The following is a 25,531-nucleotide window of genomic DNA, read 5'->3' on the forward strand; positions in this document are numbered from 1 at the left end:
TGTGGGCCAGATCTGGTCCCCGAGATGGTACTGTCGTTTTAGACCCCTGCTTTAAACCCATGAAGAGCACTCAGGGACTGTGGACATGACAGGACGCAGAACTGCTGAGCAACTTCAAACTCAGGAAATAATAACTGAGACTCCGAGAGAACAACGGCAAGACAGCTGACAGTACCATTAAATTGAAACTAGGAAAATGATGACGATGTAGCCTGAGGTGTCATTTAGCTCAAATCTGCAGCACAAATGAGGCTGGTGAGGCAAAGACAGGACTGGGCTCAGGAACAGCCTGCTGGTCTTTATGTCTGATTTATTCCGTGTGTCATCATTGGTAGATCAGATCATCCTCCAATCAACTACCTGATATTATTATTATTATTGTTGTTTTTCCTGTAAACACAATGTTTGAGCTTTTGACCAGCAGGTACTGTTTGTACTTTGAGCTCTTTGTGATCTAGTGATGCTTGTTAGTTATCAAAGACACTGCAGCTCCTGCTTTGATTATTTTTCACATTGTCAACACATCCCATTAAAAAGAACAAAAACCAATGCGTTAGTCCATTTCCCAATACTTTCCTACCCTGTCTGTGGCAACCAGTCCCAAGCCCCTTTGTTCCTACTGAAGATGTCAATTTTTAAAATATAGTTTCACTTTTAAAAAGGCTCAGAAATTTCCTAAAAGAGTTGGGCACTGTTGTGCCCAACAAATGTAACAAATGTATGAGTAACAAATGTTACTCAAACAGGAGGAAATTTTGTTTGGGACTATTTTCAGTTGAGTATTGATACATATTTGGGGCTCCAGTGACTATTTCCAGCAGCAGGATGGTGTAAACTAGGATTTGATCACCTTCTTCTGCCTCTTGTCAGGGAATCGCCGGCACTGATGTGGCGAAGGAGGCGTCTGACATCATCCTGACCGATGACAACTTTACCAGCATCGTCAAGGCCGTCATGTGGGGGAGAAACGTCTATGACAGCATCTCCAAGTTTTTACAGTTCCAGCTGACCGTTAACGTGGTGGCTGTGATCGTGGCGTTCACCGGCGCCTGCATCACACAGGTAAGACATGGGCTACACACTGGATCTGAAGTTCACGTGTGGTTACGGGTCATCACAGCTGCTTAGACATACCAGGGTGTCTCCATTTTTAGTCTTGACAACAGTGATGGACATCCACGGTGTTGCCCCTTGCCCCACACTTAAAGTCTCTGTTAATATGGTCTCTATGGTGTTTTTATGGAAAACTGGGGCTGCCAATATTGAAATGAAATCGTGCTTTGAAAGCGTACTTTATTTTCACATAATTCTCTGGAAAAAAAAAAATTGAGCCTAAATTTGCTGATAGTGGATAAGCAACTTTGACCAGAAATGAGAGCTGTACTTAATTTTAATTGAATTGAGTAAAGAAGTCAAATGAAATTGTAAAAATCCAGTTTGCAAATTTTCTTTCAAATTTAGCTGTCGCATTGTCTGGCATTTTGAATGGGTCCATTTTACATTAAATTTCACTCATCATGATCATAATCGTAGTGTTTCCGTAGTGGAGTTTTTGTTTTTTTTTCATCCTGGCAGGAATTATGTGTTTTCCAACATCATGTTATTTAAAATTTTTATTTTGTCATACATCATGCACACCCAAGTGGTAAATTAAATTTCGATTTAATTTTAATAATAGAAAGGTCTGAACCTCCATATTTTGTAGCCATACTAGCTTTGTTGAGATGTCTCAACAACTACTGGATGGATTGTCATAAAATTGGCTTAGAATCCCTTAGATCTCCCTCTAGCGCCATCATCAGGTCAAAATTTCAATTTGCCCGATACTGATTGATTGATTTCAGTCTTTAAAGTTATAAAAACAAAAGAAAGAAAACAATGAAATAAAGCAATAAAGAGAATTAATTAATAAACACGGTACATATGCAAATACATTTACTTACAAATACTGCAAACATACATATACTCTTACAGATAGTTTAAAACTGAAGACAATAATACACCCAACTGCTTAAACAGCTTCAGACTGAGAAATGAATGCAAGGAACACAGATTACATTGCCCACCCTTATCACATGCAAAATGTTCCCCTTATATGAATCTGTAGAGGCTCCACAGTCCAGACGCTAACTAAACAAGTTCTTATGCATATAAAGTACATATGCATGCATATGACTACGCATGGACATGCATGTGCTTGTACACATGTGTTCATTGTCACAAGAAGTGATTTATCATATATACAAATTGTAATGGGATATCAAACAACTGTTTATTTAATTAATTTAAAAAAAAAATCTTAATTCCATTCAAAACATTCACATCAGGCTCAGCTGTACTTTGTGTTTCTTTTTTTTTTTTTTTGCTAATTAGCAAATGGAACAGTGCTAACCATCTAAATCAGCTAAACATCAGCATGTTAGCATTATCACCGGGAGTGTCTTAGCATGACTGTTCCTAGGTACAGCCTCACAGAGCTGCAGTGTCACTATACACTCTATGGTTTAAAAAAATTAACTTTCAAACGTATTTAGAGACAATTACTTTGCATTCCTTTAACAATAGCAAATCTATGGTATTTTCTATGTTATTTGATCCTACTGCCTCTCCAAGTTTTAATCAAAAGGCTGAGTTGTGCTTTAAAGAACAGTGAGCTCAGTCTGACTTCCTACAATTGAGATACATACGAAAAAAAGTCAAATTTTCCGCCACAGACTTGCAGCTTTACTATCGTCGGGTTTAAATGTTTCATCTTCCTGTCATCAGTCAGCTGATTCAACCTGAGTCAGGATGCAGACATTTGACTGAGAACTTGAGCCAAATGAAGAGACCAAAGACAGAGTTGTATCACTGCTCTCTGATGAGCTGTTTGTAAATCCGAATTTCTACCTTTTCTACCTGTTGACTTTTGTTTGATTGTTGAACCCGAGCTGAAGCTTGTGTTTTGATAGTTTTATTAGGTTTTGAAGCTCATTGTTGTGTACGATGCATCTGTCCCACACTCTGCAAACATCTGTAAATCTTTTTTTGGTCAAATATCCAAAGAAACAAGAAAAGGCGAATTATTCGTGACTTTGATGTGACCGCCTCGGTTGCGGTGAGGAGGCGAGGAAACCATGTTACTTTTTTTTTTTTTTTTCATAGTGTGTCTCTAATCGTGAAAGTGAACTCCTTACACAATAAAAAAAAAAAGTAACTTGCGCCTGTGTATTAATTGAAAGGCTCACAGCTGGCAGGACAGATAACTAACTCGTCTACAGAGCGGAGAACAGAAAGTAGGCTAAGATACAGCCTGAAACCATGGCAACACGTCACCACCATAATCCTGAAATATAACGGGGACTCAGCAGGTCTGTGGTCTCTGTGCTGTTTTTATGCTCACTGATCATCTAGGGCTTGGTTTCCGATAGGCCACTGAAATGTTGGCACAGATCATTAAAGGACGGTAAATTGATTTATGCCTTTATTGTGGATCCAGGGGCGTAGGTTGGGTTTCAGAAGTGGAGGGAGTCCGATGAAGTGTGTGTGTGTGTGTGTGTGTGTGTGTGTAAATGTTTTTTTGTGCATTTACATGCATTTGAAAAGAACAGGATAATGAGGATAGGTCTGGATATACAGGATGGCCGTCGCCCCAAAGTGTTGATAACATAGAGCACAGCAAAGCAAGGCCAGATTAGCCGTGTGTATTATCTGTACCGGAGGAAAAAACACACAATTTAACAATGAAGTGACAAGTCTAGAAATTGCTTTCTGACAAGAGGTGATCTACTAATGCCTGGGGAGTAAATGTCTTACATATAGGAAAAGGGACCTTCAGGGAGGCAATATACGTGCAATATACATTGCAGTCTAACAGAAACTGTTTTTTTAATCACCTCCAGATCTATCAACAGCAATATCATCATAATAATCGTATTAACAGGACTGAACAATATGTAATTATGGGAAGGCATTAGGATGTGTCACATAACTGAACAAGAACAGCAAGAAAGGTTACAGCTGTTGCAGCGCCTATCAAGTAGGTCCGCCTGTGACCAATTAGCCAGCATTACATGTCCATGCCCAGCAAACTTTAATAGCCGGTTTTCCAGAATACAGATACACAAAACCGAACGCGTTGACACAACGCGGCGTCACATGCCAAGTACGGGAGGGATAAAGCGGCCCACATTTTTCTGACCGCTGTGCCACTAGATTGTTAATTAGCCAGGAGCGCCCGGGGATCGGGAGCCTACATGCCTGCGCACGCCCAGCCTCTGCAACAAGACAGACCTGGTGTGAGCCTTTCAACAGAATCGGGCTAACGAGCAAATACACTATGATGAAATTGGTCACTGTGCTCTCCATAATGATAGCACTATAATGTATTTACAGTGCATTCGGAAAGTCTTCCGACCCCTTCAGTCTTTTCACATTCATTATGTTGCAGCCTTATGCTAAAATGTAAAAAAAAAATGTTTTTTTCCGCTCATCAATCTACACTCAAGACCCTATTATGACAAGGCGAAAACAAAATTTTAGACTTTTTTGCGAATTTATTAAGAAGGAAAAACTGAAATATTACATTGACGTAAGTATTCAGACGCCTTACCATTTCTCTTCAAATTTAGCTCAGGTGCCTCTTGCACTTCCACACCTCTTCCATTGAAGATTTATGGAAGCCACTGTGCTCTTGCGAACCTTCCCATGATCTGTGCCGCGACACAATCCGGTCTCTGAGCTCTGCAGGCACTTCCTTTGACGTCATGGCTTGGTTTTTGCTCTGATTTGCATTGTCAGCTGTGAGACCTTATACAGACAGGTGTGTGCCTTTCCAAACCATGTCCGATCAGTTGAGTTTACCACAGGTGGACTCCAATCAAAGTGCAGAAACATCTCAAAGATGATCAAGAGAAATGGGAGGGATCTGAGCTAAATGACACTATTATATGTCATTTTTTCCTTTTATAATAAATTTGGGAAAATTTCTAAAATTCTTTTCCCACTTTGTCACAACAAAGTAGGAAAGAAAATACACTTTAAGAAAAAACCTCTGAACATCATATTCATCATGTTCTGACTGATCCTTATGACACATTGCAATTATACTACAGGTCCAAACAAGATGGAAATGTGTTCTTGGTTGTTGATTATCATTTTCATTCATCATTCCTATCATTTTCCCTTATTCAGATAGTTTTTCCTTCCTGTAAATCAAACTCCTGACCACCTCCTCCTCTTCCTCCTCCTGCAGGATTCTCCTTTGAAGGCCGTCCAGATGCTCTGGGTGAATCTCATCATGGACACTCTGGCATCTCTTGCTCTGGCCACCGAGCCCCCCACCGAGTCTCTGCTGCTACGTAAACCTTACGGCCGCGACAAGCCGCTCATCTCCAGGACCATGATGAAGAACATCCTGGGCCACGGCGTGTACCAGCTCGTCATCATCTTCACCCTGCTCTTTGCCGGTGAGTTAAACGACTAACAAGGTTGGCAAGGAAAACTCCAACTCTGGAAACCAGAAAAGCCAGAACTTCCCTGCTCAGTTACCTGTGGAAAAATCATCAGTGTTTGTTCTGTTCTGTGAGATCTTTAATTAATGGAATTATTGTTCCATTTAGAAAATCTGTTTATTGTATCTATTGTTTTTTTGTCAAAAAAAATTAGATTTATTTTGTTGATCTCCTGCATTGTTTCTCAGGTGAGACGTTCTTCGACATCGACAGCGGCCGCAACGCTCCCCTGCACTCGCCGCCGTCTGAGCACTACACCATCGTGTTCAACGTGTTTGTCATGATGCAGCTCTTCAACGAAATCAATGCCAGGAAGATCCACGGAGAGAGGAACGTGTTCGAGGGCATCTACAGGAACCCCATCTTCTGCAGCGTTGTACTGGGGACCTTCGCCCTGCAGGTAGCTCATCATCATCATTGTCATCATCATCATATACATCATGTAATGGTTAACCTTCAGGGAGAAAGAGCAGTAGCACTATATCATCAGCAAAGGCTATGTATATAATGAGGTAATTGTCAAGGAATCTATTGAGCAAACTGATCGTGAGACGAGATGAGATGCGTCACGGTCTGTAATACAAGTAGTAAAAGTTTTTCTTTTTCTTTAACTGTTACGCAGATTGCCATCTAATTGACATTTGTATATTTATTACATGAATATAAAGTAATGGAAAGGACAGCTTTGCTATTAACAGATTTAAAGATAAAATAACATAAACTGTGCCGTCGTGTCCTGCTCCAAACCTAGTCTGAATGGTCAGGGTGAAAGCATTACATGCCCCTCACATAATACACCTGCTGCAGTGAAAGAACGGGGACGATAAGTCAGCGCTGTAAAAGTTCCACGGATGCAAGCAGAGCAGGATCGGGAGGGAAAAATAGGGCGGTGTGAGTGGAGGAAAATAGCACGTGGTGTGCGAGTGCGCACCGCAAGTGCATGTACACACACACACACACACGCAGACTCTCACACAATGAACTGATGCTGGGAAAGCAGGCAGGGGACGGTCGTTACGCACTATGGCAGTCCAAAAACATCATTAAAAAAAAGTTAGAAGAGAGCCTAAGCATATGACAGCTTGTAGCAGTAGGTTACAACAGTCTTACATCCTTTTTCCATATATTGTCATGTATGAAAAGACCCAAAATGAACACTGTAAGTGGACTACTTGATCACTATGAGCAAAGTATTTAAACAGCGTTTCCATAGGAATGATTCTATCCCAAGCTTTTTGATCACTATAAGCGGTTTCCACTGTTCATAGCTGGAAGATGCAAAAAAAAAAAACGGCTCACAAATATATAGTTAAACAAATATATCAGTAATGTCTTAAAACAGCTGGTTGGAGACACACAATAGTTGTTAGTCAATCAGTTCACTGTTGGTGATAAGAAAAGTGCTGAACATCACCAGACTTGTGCTACTAGACAGTACCGTCATAGTAAACACGGCTAACAAGTCCCGTATTTCTTTTCCTCCTAAGATCATCATCGTTCAGTTCGGAGGGAAGCCGTTCTCCTGCACGGCTCTGACCATCGACCAGTGGCTGTGGTGTGTGTTCATCGGTGTGGGAGAGCTGCTGTGGGGACAGGTGAGACCAGAACCAGACCTACAGGTGCTTTTCAGTCTCACCAGAACTGAACGTGAAATATCGGTTCTGAGAATGAAAAACATGTACTGAGGAGAGGATGAAGAGGTGGATATGTGAGCTTTGTGGCAGCAAACTGTTGCCTGTCACGCTCGCGCTGCTGCAGCGTTGCCATCACGACCATCGCCATGGTAATGAGCTCAGCACATGAAAGCAGTGCGGCTGCTGTTTACGAGCACCGCGGGAAAACAAACCCGGCGTGTCAGTCCCTCTGTGGATACGCACGCACACACAAACACGGCTTCGCACGCATGATGCTGTTAACATGCAAACGCACATACACACAGGTTTAGAAAAAATGTTCAGTCGTAAGAAGCCTGTGGGTTCAGTTGGAGGGCAGAGACTGAGAACAGAGAGACAGAAAGATGCTGACAGAAACAGACTGATCTGATGTCTGTGAGTTATTTTAGAGGTAAAACACCTTTTGTTTCCTACCGAGAGCGAGGAGGGGAAGGTCACAGATATATGTGAAGCTGATGTCCAACCGCAGCAGGAGACTGGGTGTGTCTCTCGATGAACAAACAACACTTGAAAAAACAGCTTGAGATTTGAGGTCTGTTAAAAATAAGTCAAGCTTCAGTACAGCTTTAAGGAATGTTTGCTTTTTAGCAGTAAGAATTTTTAAATGAAAAAAAAAGACAAATAATTGAGTTGGTTTGTTAGCAGTTCAATAGTAAAAATCAATTAGGCTGTCATCAGTGTTATCAGAAATTAAGTTGTCACACTTCCACGGTATTTCAGGGAAAAACCGTCTTCATTATATTGATCATCGCTGCCCTTAAAGGGGCATTCCCGTGGTTTAGTCTTACACTTCTATAGAACTGAGGGACTCATAAAAGACAAATTGAAAAGAGATAGAAACAGCGGAGGCCAAGATATTCTGATTTTTAGGCTCTAGTATGGCTCAAACTCCCCAAACTCTGGATCCCACATTCCCTAACTAGATAGAAACACAAAACAACAAATAGCTTATATTATAAATATGTATATATAATGTATATAATGGCTTAAATAAAAGAATAAAAAGCTCCCTACATTAGTATTTAATTTAGGCCTGATTCTAGTTTCATAACTAATTTGTTTCATAAGTACATGGACAAATCATTATGGGAGTGTGCTGATAAGACAAGGGAGAGGCTGCTGAGCTGGATATGCTGTGAGGAGATGCGCTCCTGCGGCCGGTCGTTGAGGAATCACTGATCTGACACCAAATCCAGGCACAATAATTACACATAGGCATAAAAATACCCTGCACATGTCCCGATCAATCATGTTACAGGCGTTATTGACAGCAGATGAAGTCAGGCGCACTCAACAGGACATTCGATTTTACTTAGACTTTATTCATTTCTTTTATCCTTTATTGTAGCATTAGAAATTTTAATACTTAACAGTTTATTAGACCCCCCGCCCCAAAACTTCAAACACTGACTGGCCCTTTAACAAAACAATTGTTTTTCTGTCAAACTCAGCTGATCTCAGCCATCCCAACCCACCACCTGAAGTTCCTGAAGGAGGCAGGTCACGGCATCACGAAGGAGGAGATCCATGAGGAGGAGCTTACGGAGGGCGCCGACGAGATCGACCACGCCGAGATGGAGCTGAGGAGGGGCCAGATCCTCTGGTTCAGAGGTCTGAACCGCATCCAGACGCAGGTACGCCCGCTTTGCCTCGCCACCACACCCCCAGCCACTTTATCGCTAACTTACTTTTTGTTTTAAGGTTTTTTCTGATGTCAAGTTTACAAGGTGAAGATAATAAAATGACGCAAATATCTGTTCTGTCAGAGCTGCAGAAAACATCAGTTGCTATGGTAACATGACTCTGGAAGAGAGCAGATGACATTTAAGACTTGTTTTTGATTTTACTCAGATTATTTTTTTTAATTATTCGTTTGTTTTGGTCAGTCAATTATTGTTTAAACCTGTGAAGCTGTCCAGGTAAATTTCTGTTCTGTCGTCTGCAAAACAAACTTTAAATCCAATTCAGCTCTTCCTCCTCCTCCTCCTCCTCCTCCTCCTCCTCGCCAAACGTCCGCTGAATCAAAGTGAGGTAAAGAACTGAGAGCAGAGACAAACTGTCCCACCAGAAACGTTGCGTTTCATCAAGACAATGAGAGGACACTTCATTCCCTACAAACATTTCTGACAGTTTACATGAGCTGCAGTTCATTCAAGTCATATCAGACTCAAACAAGAGTTAGCAGTTAGAAGCTAGTGAATTGAATAAGCTCTGCCATCGAATTGCCACTGAATATGCTACTTAATTTTTAGGCATTTATTTGTAATGGTTACTGTAAGGTGCTAGGGAATGCATTATGTCATTGAGTTTCCTCACAACTGATGTAAGACAAGTGTGTGTGTGTGTGTGTGTGTGTGTGTGTGTGTGTGTGTGTGTGTGTGTGTGTGTGTGTGTGTGTGGGTTACCCTCCTCCTACAGGATAGAGCAGCACTCACTGAGCATTAGCATGTCCACAGGCAGTCCCATTCAGTCCCTATGGGCTTCATTAGCCTTGATGCTAACACTCACCCACAGTAACAGCAGCCAACACTCTGCTCCCCCCGCCACACACACACACACACACGCACGCACGCACACACAGAGGTGAGATGTCGTCCTCTCAGCATAGGACTAACTTCTACTTATTGTGGGTGGAGGGCAAACACATATGAATTACAAATAACTAACATCTTCTTCTGCTTTGTCCACTTGAGTTTTTCAGTTTGACCTCTCTTCAGTTTGAGCTCTCTGCTTCTTTACACACTCTCTGAAAAGTCTCAAGGACTCACACTAACAGACAGAACGGGAGGCTTGTCAGGCTTTCTAATATTGTTTCAGATGTTTCCTTTCCAGAAACAACCAACAGTATCTTTTCATATACCTTACTATGCTGAAACATGTTTCTGAATCAGTCATTTTTACTTTTCATCTAACAAATCAAACCAAACTGCTCAAATTATTGTCTATTTGTTGTTGTCTGAACCTAAACAGCCAAACAAGAGATTTAGAGACAAGATTTAAATTGAATTAAATTAATTAAGAATTATTTTTTTATTATTAAAAATTAAAAAATTTTAAGGACTTCTCTATTATGTTAGTCTACAGCAGCTACAATTGAGTTCCTTATAATAGCAATGTATCAAATGACAATGTAAAAACATTGTGACAATGCGAAAGGACTCACTCGTAATGATGAACCTACAGAGAATTAACACCTGAATCTGCGGCTCCCCTCGGCTTTGCAGAGCTTTATAGTGAGGTTTCGATTCACTCTTACACTGCTCTCATAGCGTCGTTTTCAGCCGCAGGAAGCAGCGGTTTTTAGAGAAAAACCTCTAAAAACCCACTGTACGCTAACTGCTCAGCACCTAACAGCGGACAGACACAGTTAGAAACCAGCTGGTGAACCTAGTGGAGCATTTAATAGCTAAAGAGCCGGATATTTCCCTCAGGAGTTGGTAGAGACCAAAAAGGGAGGGAGAGAGGGAATATTGGATTTACAATCATCACGTGGACAAAACCAGACTCCAAATGAATGATAATGTTGTGAAGTAACTGCAAGATGTGTAAAGAAGCAACGGTTTGCTGACAAATTCAACATATCGACTTAAAAAGTGTGAAATTTCAGTGTTGTGTTCAACACTTGTTTCTGCTGCCACCGAGTGGCCAAAAAAAAATCAGTTATTGCAGATGTAAAAGCTGAGGTTTAAAGCTAAGGCTCTTGAAAAAATCTACAATCCACAATTCCATGACAACGTGGCCAAGTCAGTCTGCTGATTAAGATCATGTGATACGATCGAAAGCTCCAGAAAAGCTGCTACGTGGATGGGCAGGTGCATGCTCCACCTTCCAGGCAAGGTGGGATGCCCCCTCTGGTACGTACACGGTGATGATAACCTTCACCTGGCCTTCACGAAGGCGTGGAGCGTCACGAAAGAAGGAAGTGAAACAAAGCTCCCGTCCTCTTTAGTCTCTCCACCATCAGACACGCTGTGGAGAAAAGAGGAACCTCTCCTCTGTTCTCTTCATTTCTGTGTATCTGTAATATCAGTCTGTCATCCTCCTGGGATGGGAGGATGAGGGTATGGAGGGGGAGGTGACGAAAGGCTGCAAGCTAATTAGGTTCTTATCTCTTCATGCTCCTCTTCCTGTCCTCCTCCTCTCTAATCCTGGTGGGCAGCGTTGTGCTGCTCAACGCCTCGACAGGCAGACACAGTGGGGGAATAATTGGTACAAGCAGCACTCACTGCTGAAACTTTATCAGTCATTCCAAGTGACACATTTTCTCCTCTTTCTCTTGTCTCCACTTCTTCTCTCTCTCAAAGCGCTTTCAGCCCGATTCAAAAGCTCTTTATTCATTGTTCTGTTTTTTCTTTCATCCCTTAGTTCTATCGGAACGTCTGGATTTTCACATTTTGTCTTTCACTAACTAAATGACAGCTCTCTCTCTCATTATGGATTTTCCCTCGAACTTCCCCCCTCTTCTCCTCACTCCTCAAACCTCTCCTCCATCCTGATCTCTCTCTCATCCTCTTCTTCTTGTTTTTGTTTCTGCCTCACGTTCTTCTGTGTCTCTACCCACTTTGTCAGCTTGAAGAAATTTCCCCTCTGCTGCAGAACAGATCACCACTGTTCAGGTTACTCCGTTGGATGAGGGGAAAAATAAAAGATGTTTAAAATAATACATGATTTTATTTTTTAGTAAATGGGCTAAAATGGGTAAGAAAAAACGTCGCCGTGGTCCTTTCAGAGAAATAGGAATCGCTCTGTCTTTATTTCATGTTCCTTCTTTCTGCCACAAACAAAAGCTAATGAAGCCATCTGACATGTTAAAACCAGAGGGTGAAAACCAAGGCTGGGTGTCATGTGAAAGTGTTTGATACCAGCAGAGATACAGTACAGTTGTTTGTTTTGTTTTTTTCCACAGGACCCTTTTTTTTCTATTTAATATAATAAGCCAAGCTTCTCAAATGCATCTTTGTTTGTTGTGTATAAAGCCACGTGCTGGGGTTTCATACCCAGCCTTAGGGAAGACAGTTTTGGGTTAGCTAATACTTCTTTGTGACCAGTGAAGAAAGAACTGAGTTTTTAAACATGTGGTTGATTATTTGTATTTGGAGAAACAGAGCTACGGGCAACAGTACCCACACCCATTGGCAGCATCTTGATGTCATCCTTCTAATATCACGGGTAGATGCACATCAACTCCTTGGCCACACGACCGCCACTGCTGTCTTTCCATTAACACTTGTCAGTTCTCCAGAAAAACAGCAATTTTATCACTCTCCGGATAGGTACATCCCTGCTACTACACCCGGACTACTTCTTCTTTCTGTCCAGTGTTTGTTGCACTTTAGACGTGAAATATGATAACTGACCTTCAGAACCCTAAACCCAAACACTACCTTCCAGCCTCTTTAAAACCTTCTCTAACCTCTCCAGAAGTCTTTCCCTTGCTTCCTCCTTCTCTCCTCCTCTGTCTCTGTCTCTGCTGTCTAACGGTGTGTTGTGGCTGTCCCTCCTTCAGATGGATGTGGTCTATACCTTCCAGACGGGCCAGGCGGCGGTGCCAGGTGCCCTGCGCCGCCAGCCGTCCGTCGTCAGCCAGCACAATGACGCCACTGCCGCCAAAACTCTCTCTAGCCCCACCCACGTTGGGCTTAGCTCCTCCTCCTCTCTCACCAACTCGGCCGGGGCTCCGCCCCCCGCTGCTGCTTCCTCCTCCACTGCAGGCAGTGAGTCGGGTGACCGGAGGCCAGCTAACACCACGCTTCACCTGGCTGGACTCTGTCTCCTTTTCTCTGTTTGAACTGCATGAAACACCGAATGCTGCATGACTCACCAACTAAATCCATCACACTGTTTCTGTCACCAGCAGGTGTCTGCACGTCCTGAACTAATCTGATATATCTTAATGATTATTTTTATTATTATTATAAATAACTGACTGACAAAACATGACAGTAATTTAGATTAAACTGGAACTGATGTGAAATGTAGTTAGCACGTGATAGCCATTGAAGCTGGACGGAAAAACGTAAAGAAGTCAACCATTCAAACATAGCTGGCAATATTCAAAACTGAGCCGCTGACAAAAAAAAAACAATTAAAAAAAGAAAAAAAATTACACCTCTAACAAAGCTCTGCTAATCTCTCCGTCCGCTAAATTTTATTGTCTACAGCCTATTCACAATAAAAGCCTCTCAGAGGCTTCCTGCGGAAAGCCTTTAATGTGGAGCAGAAGCGGCAGGAAATGCCCAGTCTGCATTTGCAGTCATTGAAAAAGAACATGCATCTCTGCGAAACAGCTGTAGGAAGGCGATTAGTAAGCAGTAATAAGACTGACAGGAACTAGACTGGATGTGGTTAGCCTAGCTTAGCATGAAGACTGGAAGGACAGGGGAAACTGCCAGTTCAAAGTGAAGTACCTACCAGCACTTCTAAAGCTTACTAATTAACAAGTTTAATCTCATTTGTTTAATCCATGCCAATGACTCTATATAAAGATGGAGGGCGCGTGTCCACTTCCTCCCACTGTACATAAATTGAAACAAAATGTCGTGGATACAGGCGCTGCCATCTTGAGCTGGTCGCGTCATTTGGAGCTAGAGTCGGCTCAGCAGGGATCGGCGGGACGGGCCGCTGGATCGAGGTCCCGCCCGTACACCAGGCCGCAGAAAATGAATGACTAAAACCAAGCTCATCAGAAAAATGAACACTTGAAGACACATCAACGTGTGCCAGAGATAGGACAGAGAAGACAGAACATAGTGAGAGTGTTGGGCTTTTCATGGGATTTGTTGACAGGAAGAAAAATATAGAATATATTCAGCTCTACCATCTAAAAACTCTCAGAATGATCTTGCAGACAATCTGATCTGTGTTTCCATCTCACGCTGTTTCTGTGTGCTTGCTGCTTAACCTTCCCCTGCTGTAGATTTTTCTCCACCTTAATCTCCCTCTTTTTTTAAATATTTGTCCCCACTTCCCTCTCAGCCTGCCGCTTCTCCTCCTGCATGTTGTGGAGATTTAAACTCCTAACATACATCCATTAACCCTGATGTGACTTGCTGCCTGACAAGTCGATGACACATCACAACTGTTGGCACACGCGGCCAATGAGAAGAGACATTCTTCTGGTTCTAACAGGAAAAAAAAAATCCCTGCCCTATTTTCTTTCTTTTTTGTTTTGTTGTTTGTTTGTTTGTTTGTTTGTTTGTTTGTTTTTCTCTTTTTCTTTTTCTTTTTCTCAGAGGCGACAGCCTGGGCACCAAGATAATTTTATGTGTTAATCCCGAGCAGGGTTAAATCTGTCAGGCTCAGCAAGTCTCTCATGGTTTAACAGCCAAGAGCTTTTTAACTTGTGAGTTGTGTGTGCGTGTGTGTGTGTGTGTGTGTGTGTGTGTGTGTGTGTGTGTGTGTGTGTGTGTGATGGTTGCATGTATGCTCTAAGCTGCAGTGCTCAGCCTGCAGCCCTCCTGTGGTTCAGTAATAGAGAGCTTTGAACTGCAGGGTTATTAATTATAATGAAGAGTGCCTGCTGGTGTGTATAAATCAGTATGATCAGCTGCAGCCTCGGTGGATTCATCACAGTGGCAGCGACTTTAGGCAGAGAGTAGAGAGCAGCTAGAGGACAAAATGATTCTGACTCTGAATGTGATTAGAAATACTTCACAGTCTGCATGTGTTTGTTGTTTTCGCCAAGTGTGTGTGTATGTTGTTTACTGGGGCAGCGTATCATGACACCATTGTGGCTGAATTACCAGTCGCCAAAGTGGCTCCGAGACCCTCAAGGGCCCCAAAAGTCACAGTTTTCTTGAATATCAATTGTTTTTTGGTATTTATACATTTTTTACTCTAAATCAAAATTTGATTTAGAGTAAATTTGTTAGCGAATTTGCACCACTGAAGTACAATATTAACAAAGACCTTCTTGATCAGACAATTTTCGATACCCCGACCTAGTGTTTGCTGGGTGTTCATTGCATTGAGGGGACACAGACCCGACTCGTATTCCCTGATTAATCCGGCTGTGAAAACGAAATACGGGTCCTTTTTCGCTAACTTACGTTGAGAACGTATAAAAATGATTTTCAATAACACAAATTTTTTATTTGACAAAAAAGACAAAGTCTTCAAACGTTAAATGTTGTCTGAAGACAGGCTGCCATACAAGAAATTTTGTCTACATAAAATACAGCCTGAAACTTCCAAAAAACGTATGTAAATCAGGAGCTACATATCTGATCAAAGAATAAGTAAGCAAGGTTTTAAACCTGCATTGGCAGTTTTTGGTTCTCTTGTTGGTACCAAGCAGTAATGAAGTTCACTCCACCCAGCTGTGGAGTCACATTATTCATGTGGAAGAGAGGACTGAGCTTTTATTTTACGTTGGAAGATGTGGAAGGTAATACATTCTCACAAGTACAGTGTGAGTTTGTGTGTCAAAAGCATTCAGGGTAATGTAGGAAATCACTAATGGGTTGAAGGAAGGAAGGTCGAGGGAAAGTGTTTAATCTGTAATTAATACATTAAGACTAAGACTCACCCTGTCCACATCCTCTTTGGTCTGGGTGCGTTTTTCCTATTTTTCTTGGCTCCAGTGGAAAAAAGGGAAACCTTTATACTGTCATATTTTAGATAATAGTGTGTTTACAACTTTGTGTAAACAGTTTGTGTTTGGCCCTTTCCCGTTTCAAGATAACAAAATCCCCATGCATGAAGTCGGGTCCATGAAAAAATATTTTCCCAGTTTGTTGTGAAAGAACTTGACTGGCCCGCACAGAGCCGTGACCTCCGCACTGCACCTTGGGGATGAACCGGAGCGTCGACTGTGAGCAAGAAATTATCATCCAACATCAGTTTTGGACCTAACTAATGCTCTTGTGGCTGAATAGGAGCAAATCTCTTTAGCCAGCAAATGTCAGGTGTCCACATACTTTTATCCAGCTGTCCACATACTTTTGGACCCGTAGTTTATCAGCGTTGGATTTAAATTTTAAAATTTGCGATTATAAATATGAAGTGGGATTATAAAAATCAATCAGTGTGCAGGATAGGACGACAACTACAGGTAAAAAAGTGTGTGTGTGCGTGTGTGTGCGCGTGTGTGTGTTTGTGTGCACGTGTGTGTGTGTGTGCGTGTGCGTGCGTGCGTGTGTGTGTGTGTGTGTGTGTGTGTGTGTGTGTGTGTGTGTGTGTGTGTGTGCGCGTGTGTGTGTGTGCGTGTTGGAAGCCGTTGTGTTTTGATGCCCCTCCACATTCAGCTGCCTGTTTGTGGATTTTTTGTTGCAGTTTATCTTCCTGCACTAAGCTGCCTCCAACAACACCTTTTTTTTTTTTTTTTTCACCTTTTGTGCCGATGCGTTGTGAATACTTTTCAGTTTTCCCACCATGTTCTCATCCAAGCCGACCACTCATTCACCACTCATTGTGTTTTGTGGTTTTGCACCTCCATGCCTGGATTCAGAAGCACCATCCACCAGTCCCCGCTGGCTGTTTGACATCACACTTTCTTAAAAATGCGATCTGTGTCCGTTGTTCTGCTCGACCGCCTGACATTTCCTTTCCTTTTTTGTTTCAGATTAAGGTGGTGAACGCGTTCCGTAGCTCCCTGTACGCGGGGCTGGAGAGCCCAGAGTCCCGTAGCTCCATCCACAGCTTCATGGCCCATCCTGAGTTCGTCCCCCTGTCCGAGGAGGAGGCTCGCATCACCCCCATCGAAGAGACCGGAGACGAGATCGACCCCCTCCCCAGCGCCTCTTTCGGGGCGAGCGGGGGAGGAGGAGAGCCCCCCAGCGCCTCCCCCCAGAGCCGCGAGTCATCCATCTGAGCTCCTCCTCCCTCCTTCTCCTCCTCCCTCCTCTTCATCAGCGTCATGTGTCATCCCATCAACTGAACTGTCGCACTGAGGAGGGAAGTCATCGCTCTGCTCGTCCCCTCATTCTCCCCATGCTTCACATCGTCTTCACCCCCCCTCAGTCATTCCTGCCACGTTGTGTTTTTCATATTGACTGTGGCGTTGTTCTGCCTGTAAGTCTGTCCCTCCACCACCACCACCACCACCACACACACAAATCAGTAGAGGGTGGAATCCAGAGTCTCCACAGTGGAAGGCCTGTCCTTTTGTCCATTCATGTATATTTTTTACTTGATGATCCTTTTGACGAGCTTTTTTGTTGGGTTCGATCTTTGCGGGACTCACAACAGCATGTCGTGCTCCGTACTCGCTTCATTCCCGCTTAACGCTCTCAAAAACGGCACAAAACATTTCAAAGAGTGCAGTGATTCTCATGTACATACGCTTCCGCTCCTCCACACAGCTAACAGCCGGGTTTGATGATCAGAAGATTTTTAGGCAAATGCAAAAGTGTAACCTTTTTTTCTTTTCTTTTTTTTTCTTTTAGATGTTGAACATTTGTTTGTTTTTAAAACTTCCATCGAATGTTATTGATGGTCGATTCAAACTTCTGAGAATGTCTTGTGAGTGTGACACTACAGTCTTCAAGGTTCACCTGTTAAAAAAATGTTCATCCCTTTATCGTGTCTGTATGTGTTGGTTTTTCTTTTTAGCTGCGGTGTTGCATGTGGAAAGACAGAATGTTTACTACCCAAAAATATCGAACATGGCAGCGTCCAGAGAGGGCTTGCGTTCTGCTCAGTGAGAGTCTGACCTCATCTCATCCAGTCAGGGTCCTGGTTCTCTCTGCCCCTCGCCCAGTATGTCCACAGTGTCGATAGGAAACAGCAGTGTGGATCATGTTCCCCTTCTAGTAGGATGCATGTTACGTTTTGTTCGTGTTGAGTCGCATGATAACTTAGGAATGAATATTTGGGATTCTGTTTAGACAGCCATCTTTGTGTTAGTATGCAGCAGCGTCTGTTCAGAGCTCCACGAACGTCCTGTCCGTAGGACTGAACATCCCTGTCACCGCGACAGGACATAAACAGACTCGTCAATACCCAGCTAACATAGAGGAAGCTGCTGTTATACGTGACAGCAGGACAGTGGGTGTCTCCGGACACTTGTAGGCAAGTGCAATCTGCATACTCTCCGTGTGGTCCTGCACACGCGGGGTTGCGAGGTGCCAGAACACATCCCGGCTCACATTGGGCGAAAGATGGGTGCGCCCCAGTCTGCTCTGGTCCTCTTCTCGTGGTGCAACAGTGCACTGAATTCGGCGCTAGTTTCCGTTCATTTAGGTCAACAAATACACTGACAGAAACTAATCCAAAATACTTTGGGGATGAGGATTATCATTAATTCTCCATCACAGTCTCAAACACAAATTTTGTGGCATTCTTATTACATTCCTATTTGTCTCTTCATCTCTTTGGCATCTCCCCCCTGATACGATCTTATTAGATAAGACCCACCCTCTTGAAGTTTGGCCACCAACCAGAAATGACAAAAGCCAACCTGTGACCGTGACACGGTGAGGGGGTCACACTAACCACCGCCCCACCGCTCCTTCCCTGTAGAACTCTGCAGATCACATGGAAGAGACTCACAGCAGCGTGGAAAGTTGGCTGTTGTTTTCACCGCGCTTACACGGTGTCAAAGTCAGTAAATATATTGGGCTCACATCGTTCAGGTTTGGACTCCCCAGCCGGAACACTGCTGCCAGAGGATGAGATGTATTCCTACTGCAGCCTTATTTATTCAACTATCCATTTTCCGCCGCTTATCTAGGTCGGCGTTGCAGTGACACCACGCGAGGTAGCCCCAGCCCACAGCAGCCAGGGTTGTCCTCCCAGTTGGACGTGTCCAGAGTACGTTCACAGGGAAGCTTCCTGATCAGACGATAAACCACCTCAACATCGAGGAGCAGCAGGTCTCCCTATAAGCTCTTCCTGCATTTCTGAGCTCCTCTCCCTGTCCATGAGGCTGAGCCCAGACACCCCGCAGAGGAAGCTCGTTTCAGCTGCTTGTATTTGCAGTCTCCTTCTTTGAGCCAGAGCTCATGACTATAGGTGAAGGTCTGAACGTAGATGGACTGGTAAATCAAGGGTCAGTTCCCTCTTCACCACCTCAGTTCTATACAGTGTCCAAATTACTGCAGGCGCTCCAGCTCACCCTCGATCTTGAGTTGCAACAACTCTGACTGATCTCAAAACCTAACAGCAACTCCAGTCGCGTCCGCTTGCGTCTTTCCTTTGACTTTAAATGTCGTCCCACCACCTCTAAAACTTGATTTAAGAGCGCGCATTAAAACAGGAAGGACTGCGGTATCGATTAGTCTGTTTTGCATCACAGTGAGAGTTCAGCTCAACAGACAGGAAGTTAATGGATCTCTGAACAGTTTCTGGAGGTCTGTCTGTGTTTAAGATAAATCATAGTACCACTTCTGATGTTTACTTTGTTTGTCAGATTTTACTAACAGAAACTAAATCAGATGTCAGTGACGTCCCGCAGCCAGCAGCAGAGGAGGTGATTGATCATCGTCATCCCTCCCCGCCCTGCTGTGTTTGATTAACAGACATTAGTGTAGCGGCCACGCTGAGGTTTATGGGAAACTGATGATTTCAGCCTGTAGAGTTAAATCCAATGTGTGTCCCTGCTGCCGCTCAGTACTTCCTGCCTGCCACTGTCTGCAGATTACTGTCTTAAAAGAAGAAGGAATCATCTTCCAATCAGAAGCAGCGATGCGTCTAATCCCCTTTTAGTCTGAATAGCAGCCATCAACCGATCTATGAACTAGGACACGTTATTGAAGTAATGTGCTACTACTGCCATATTTCCAACGTTTTGTCATGACTAGGTTCTTCCTCTCCCCTCTGATGAGCTTTTTCTATGTAACTCAGAGCCATATTTTATAGGTTGTCTGTATTGTTTTTTATCTCATTGTTATCGAGGTTTCCTTTGGACTTTCTCACCCCTTGACCCCCTTAACCCCCCTTCCCCCCCGGCCCTTTACTCCAAACATGACCAAAAAATAAGGAGAAAATCTTCAGTCGTCACTGCCGAACCAAGTTTAAAGGACCTCTACAATGTTTACATGAAAAGCGAGTGGCTGGCAGTTCGCCTGCGCTTCTCTCATCCGACCACTTCCCTTTCATTCCCTTGCTTTCCTGAATCTTAGAGTTACTATTTAACTAAATGGGGAATCTTTCTTGCATGATTTTCATATAAAATTCAATGTTTTGCTCATTTTTTACAATTCTTCTGTATTTTTATATTAAGTACTTTTTAATATTTTGGAGATATATGAATATATATGTATAGGCTGAAGAGTTTGGTGACAGTACAGTACATGAATGAGATGAATCTACCGTGGACTCTGTCTTTTTACAGCTCTCTAAATATTTATGCCACGTGTGTCGTCTTGGTCACCTGATGTTAGGGCTCAGAAACCTGCAGTGACTTGTTTACTTCCTGTTGGCCGTTCAATTGGAATCTCAACAATCTAGTCTCATCAGCCCCCTTTTACATGAGTATATCCACTTTATCTAAGATGTTGTGACACACTACACGCTATGTGACTTAGCAGTTATCCAACTCCATTAGAGTTCAGCAAATGCAACGTGAATACAGCTAACTGTATCAAACATTAAATGGGAGTGTATAATTATTTATCCGACCTCTGGGTTTCTTTGGGTTTTTTTTTTTAAGCTACCACACCTGATTTCTTTGAATGAGTGGATTGATGCTGTTTTCCAACTGGCTGCTGTCAGAGCTGACGACTTTAACGAGGATCAAAGCTGTGTCCCACCTCAGGCCCCCGCCTCCTTCAAATGGGCGTGTCCTCTGAAGACATGTCATCACCTCAGACAGACCCAAAACCGGGAAAGTAACTTCACGACCAAGGCAGAGTCAGCCCAAATCGTAAAACGAACCAATGAGTTGTTTCGGCCCCCCCAGCCTAGAGGTTTCTGACACAGACCCATGAAAAAAACCTACCTGCACCAGATGTGAATAAATCAGACTTTTTTTTTTTTTTTTTCAAAAAAACAGACCCGGGCCTTTTTCTCTAAAAGCATCTTTATTTATGCTCGGCGCAGTGTCCCCAGAATGAGCGCCACGAGTTGCACCTCTTGCGTTGAGAGCAAGTCATCGCAGTCTCTATGAACCTTCAGTCAAATGGCATTAACCTCATGGAAAAAGTTTTTTTTTTCTGTTTAATAGCCATAAACACTAATTCGTCCGCACCACCAAGGAGCTGTAGAGCGGAGTGCGCAGCCATGTTTGGTCGATAATGTTCGTCTGGTAACACTTTACTTCTTGCTTCTTCACAGAATGCTACGTTTACACGCTCCCTGGTGTTTTGGAGAATACTGCGATGGGGAACACGTTGAGCGTAAACGCTTCGGTGCATGCTTGTAGCTCATGTGCCGACTGCAGAGGCCCAGGCCACGGTGTCTTGCTTGAGTATAAACAAACCTTAAGGCTAAAATTATCTTGATCCCATCGTACGTCTATGAGCCTTGGCTCGAAAGGGACTCAAAGACAGCTAGACCTCGTCTGAACAAGTCAGAGGGTGATTGAAACTTGTCTGATCCTAAAAAACTGATCCAAGACCGGGGGCAATAGAGAAGGGCCCTACCCAACCCAATTAGACTGAATCTAATTTGAACCCAGCCTGACTGGATCCCAGGTCAGATCATAGTTGCTAGACGCCGATTGGTTCCTCTGTTAATTTATTTGGAGTAATTTCAGTATTTGAAGTTAGGATTTATTAACTGTGACCAGCAGCTATAATACCTTTACAAATATTTGGGGTTGCTCACAAAATCAAGAGGAGTTTTTATATTTGTTCCCTCAACGATGATTCTACACAGAACAGGTTTTGTTCGTTTTAAATGTATTTTCTTTCAGTAATTTAATCATCAAAAACTGTAGTAACTGTTGTTGTACATGTTGCATACTGGGGTGTGAGGGGGGTTGGGGGGGCAGTCTAATCATGACTAGGACCCCAAAAATGCTCAGGCTGGCCCTGGACCACAGGTTGTGTCATCGAAATTCAGGCCAAAGAAGGAAAAGACGCCACCTTTCTCAGCTTCATTCCCGATTTCTAATTTGATCATGAAATTTGGACAGTCAAGGAGGTGGGGCCCGTGACAGGACACAGCTGTAGATATCATCACCATTTTTATACGAGTAACATTTCATCCCGGGACAAGAGCAGGACTGTCAAAGCGCTTGTGACAGCACTTCCTCTACTGGCAGTGTGTCCTGTAAATGAGACACACCCTCCAAACAACGACGCGTTTCCTCTTTGTTTTTGTTCTACTGCTGAATCTGACAGATCACCTGTGCTCCTGCAGTCAGTGCAATGTAAATATTGTCATATAAGTGAATGAAATGTACCTGCTGTGTGTGTCAGTGACAGGAAATGGGAGAGGGGGCAATCAGCCAATCATCACCCAGCAAAGCTTTAGGAGTGTTCCGCCAAAGTCGTTTTCTCATTTCTTTTCTTCTTCTGCACAAGTTTGTTTAGACAGTTTGTGGGCACATGACCCCCTCTCCTCCATCCCCCCCTTGCCCCCCACCGCCTGGATAAGATTGTCCCTGTGCTCTCGCCATGGCCTCGGTGTGGCTGTGGTGGTCATCTGTTGGACTGGTTTGACTGGTTGCCCTCACGTCTCATGCCAGGTGAACGGTACAGGCCCGCCATCAGACACACTCCAGATCTGTTTGTGCCTCTGGTTTCAGCCACGTCACAAATAAAAACAGTCGGGGACGAGACAGGACGAGTCTCAGCGGCGGACTGAAAGTCTTCACCTGGTTTTAGTTTTTTCCGAAGGTTCATTCTTGGAGTGTATAAGATCTCGGTTTTGCCACAGTTTTCCACTAGGACATCTGTATGGAGAGGGAACTCGCTTCTTATCCAGTCACTGTTGCGTTTTGACTGCGTTGCTTCCTCTTCAGAGCGCTGCCTTTCTAAAGAACAGCTTCCTGTAGTTGGATAATAAAGGAAATCTCTGGAGAACCTTCACAACCACTTCAAAATTCACGAATAAAAAAAATGGTTCAAACGAACTGGAATATCACAGCTGGAAAAGTCATAACCACTCAAAATATATCTCTATATATTTATATAATGTATCTATGTATTTATATCTAATATATGTATATTAGATATAAATACATAGATATATATATGGTTTCTCAGTTGAACTTCATTGCAAAAAAGACTGAAAAATATTTGTTTTCTGTAATTACTATGATACACAGTAATAGGCGTTGGTGTTATTTTTGTATAAACATAATATCATCTATGTGGCATGCATGACATATATACAAATTGGTGGTTTAAAGCAATATGTCCAACCTGGTGCGATTGGTTCCGTCGTGTTCTGTGTAGCCTAAAGCCACTCTGTAGGAAAAGAGATTAAAAAAAAAAAAGAGTAACTGCATTTGGATAAAACTAATTGTTCAGTATATGTGTTATATGTTCTGTGTTCTGCATGTTTTAGTATGGAATGAAACATCCCCAAATGTTGACTTGTTTTCCAAATGAATCTCAAATACATGCCCTAGACACATGCAACATCTCACACACACGCACACGCACACACACACACACACACACACACACACAGACACAGACACACATGTATTTGCACTGTGAGGTGAAACACACTGAGGAAATTAAAACTGTGTGACTTCTGATGGATGGATTAATGAAAGATGTAGATTCTTCTTTTTGTTTCCATCGTCTCATTTATCCAGAAACAAGACAGCCAACACATCTGTCTGCTCATCCACCTACCCACTGTTTCATCCTCCCGTCCCACCACACACACTCACAGACACACACACAGACACACGCACACACACAACGGCACAGAAACACTCAGATTTACAGATTATCCTGAACTCCTCACCCACTCGTCTGTGCAGAGAGAGGAGCAGGGAGACGATGACAGTTAACAGGCCTGAAACATGCAGCATGTGGTTCAGGTAGGCTTCTGCTCTGCAGGTGTCATCATCTCACCGATCACATCCATTTATCCATTATCCTCCTCCGTCCCTCTACTGGCCAGGTTGGGGAGAAAACTGAGGATAATGGAGTTCGTTTCTCACCTGTAAAATGTCTGTGTCGATGTTAAAGAGCCCGACCGATATATCGGATGATTTTATCAGAATCTGCAGAATATATATATGTGTCATCTGATAAGAAATGTCACAACAGAAATGATAATATAGAAATTCAATCTGGTCCAAGTTAATTTGTTAAGGCTGCAACTAAGAAATATTTTCAGTATTGATTAATCTGCTGTTTTTTATTTGTTTTTTTGTGATGGTTCGATATATTGTTTTGTCCATAAAATAGTGGAAAATGCTTTTTATAGTTTCCCAGAGCCCAGGATGACGGCCTCAGATTCCTCCGTCAGTCCAAAACCCAAAGATTATTCGGTTTACCTTCATGTATCCTCCCATCTGCTTCTCAGATGGGAGGATTTGTTGAAGATTAATTGATCAGCAGAAAACTATAGTACTATTTTGACCAATCAGTTTAACTTGGTAAGTGCCCCACTCATTGCATATCTTGGTCAAACCTCTTTATTAACCAAATGTTAATAAACCAAAACATTTTATATGTCGTATCAGTATCAGTCGGGCTCCGATGCACATCAGTGTCAGTCTGATGGTTGAGAGCAGTCTTCTTGTTTGTGTTGTGATGACAGACTTGTAATTCAAGAATATATGGTTCCCTTTTAAAACTAAGAAGAAAAAAAAAGCCAAAGCCAGAATGTCTCTTAGGTTTCTAAAGAGGACACATATCTCTACACCTGAACAATAAACTCGATACAACGTAAATCAGGCGGGTTTAAAGTTGTTGGATTGTGGATGTTTCCCTTTGCCTCCAGTCTTTGCGCTTTAAGCTAAGCTCTGGAGAAGACAGAACCCAAGAGGATTTCATAAAATGCCGCACTGTCCTTTAAATCTACATTAACAAACACAACAGGAAGAAAGAAATGAGGGATAATCTACCATATTACATGTTTGACACACCTGCTCAGACTGACTTCAGTTTTCACGTGTAAACATCAAGCCAGTTTTCCTCTTAGATCCAAAACTTCATCATCACACAACCGGACATTTCCCCTCAAATTTTAAATCTCTGTAAAAAAAAACGGGTATTTATTGACTTTTTTTGACAAATCTTTCTGAATATTTGGTTTTTATCAGGCTGTAGAAACGACTGTCACAGGGACAAAATGTTATCAGTGCTAAAGTTTCACGTCGATGTGGAAATTAATGCTGGTAAAGTGCACAGAGCAAGTTGAGATGGATAGTTTGGCAAATCCAGCAGCAGGGCCAAAGCCAGGATTCAAGAAATACTGACATCATTAAAATCTCTCTTTAATTATTTTAATTTATCCTATTTCATTAATTCAGTTAACTGACTATTTACTGTATTGATATTTTTTTGTGTATAA

General features: G+C 42.7%; 1 protein-coding gene across 2 annotated transcripts in view; it reads left to right on the forward strand.

Annotated features, from left to right (window-relative positions):
* LOC120783271 (plasma membrane calcium-transporting ATPase 1-like) overlaps nt 1-23,786 on the forward strand; it is a 103,894-nt gene extending 80,108 nt beyond the window's left edge. For both annotated transcript variants that reach the window (XM_040116142.1, XM_040116143.1), the window contains exons 16-21: nt 871-1,062; nt 5,234-5,447; nt 5,681-5,892; nt 6,980-7,087; nt 8,617-8,799; nt 16,728-23,786. In XM_040116142.1, the coding sequence (XP_039972076.1) occupies nt 871-1,062; nt 5,234-5,447; nt 5,681-5,892; nt 6,980-7,087; nt 8,617-8,799; nt 16,728-16,976 (1,158 nt within the window). In that variant the 3' untranslated portion in view covers nt 16,977-23,786. The remainder of the gene's footprint in view (nt 1-870; nt 1,063-5,233; nt 5,448-5,680; nt 5,893-6,979; nt 7,088-8,616; nt 8,800-16,727) is intronic.
* The last annotated feature ends 1,745 nt before the right edge of the window (nt 23,787-25,531 follow it).

Source organism: Xiphias gladius, chromosome 21 (assembly GCF_016859285.1).
Source record: "Xiphias gladius isolate SHS-SW01 ecotype Sanya breed wild chromosome 21, ASM1685928v1, whole genome shotgun sequence".
In the NCBI taxonomy this organism is placed as follows: Eukaryota; Metazoa; Chordata; class Actinopteri; order Istiophoriformes; family Xiphiidae; genus Xiphias; species Xiphias gladius.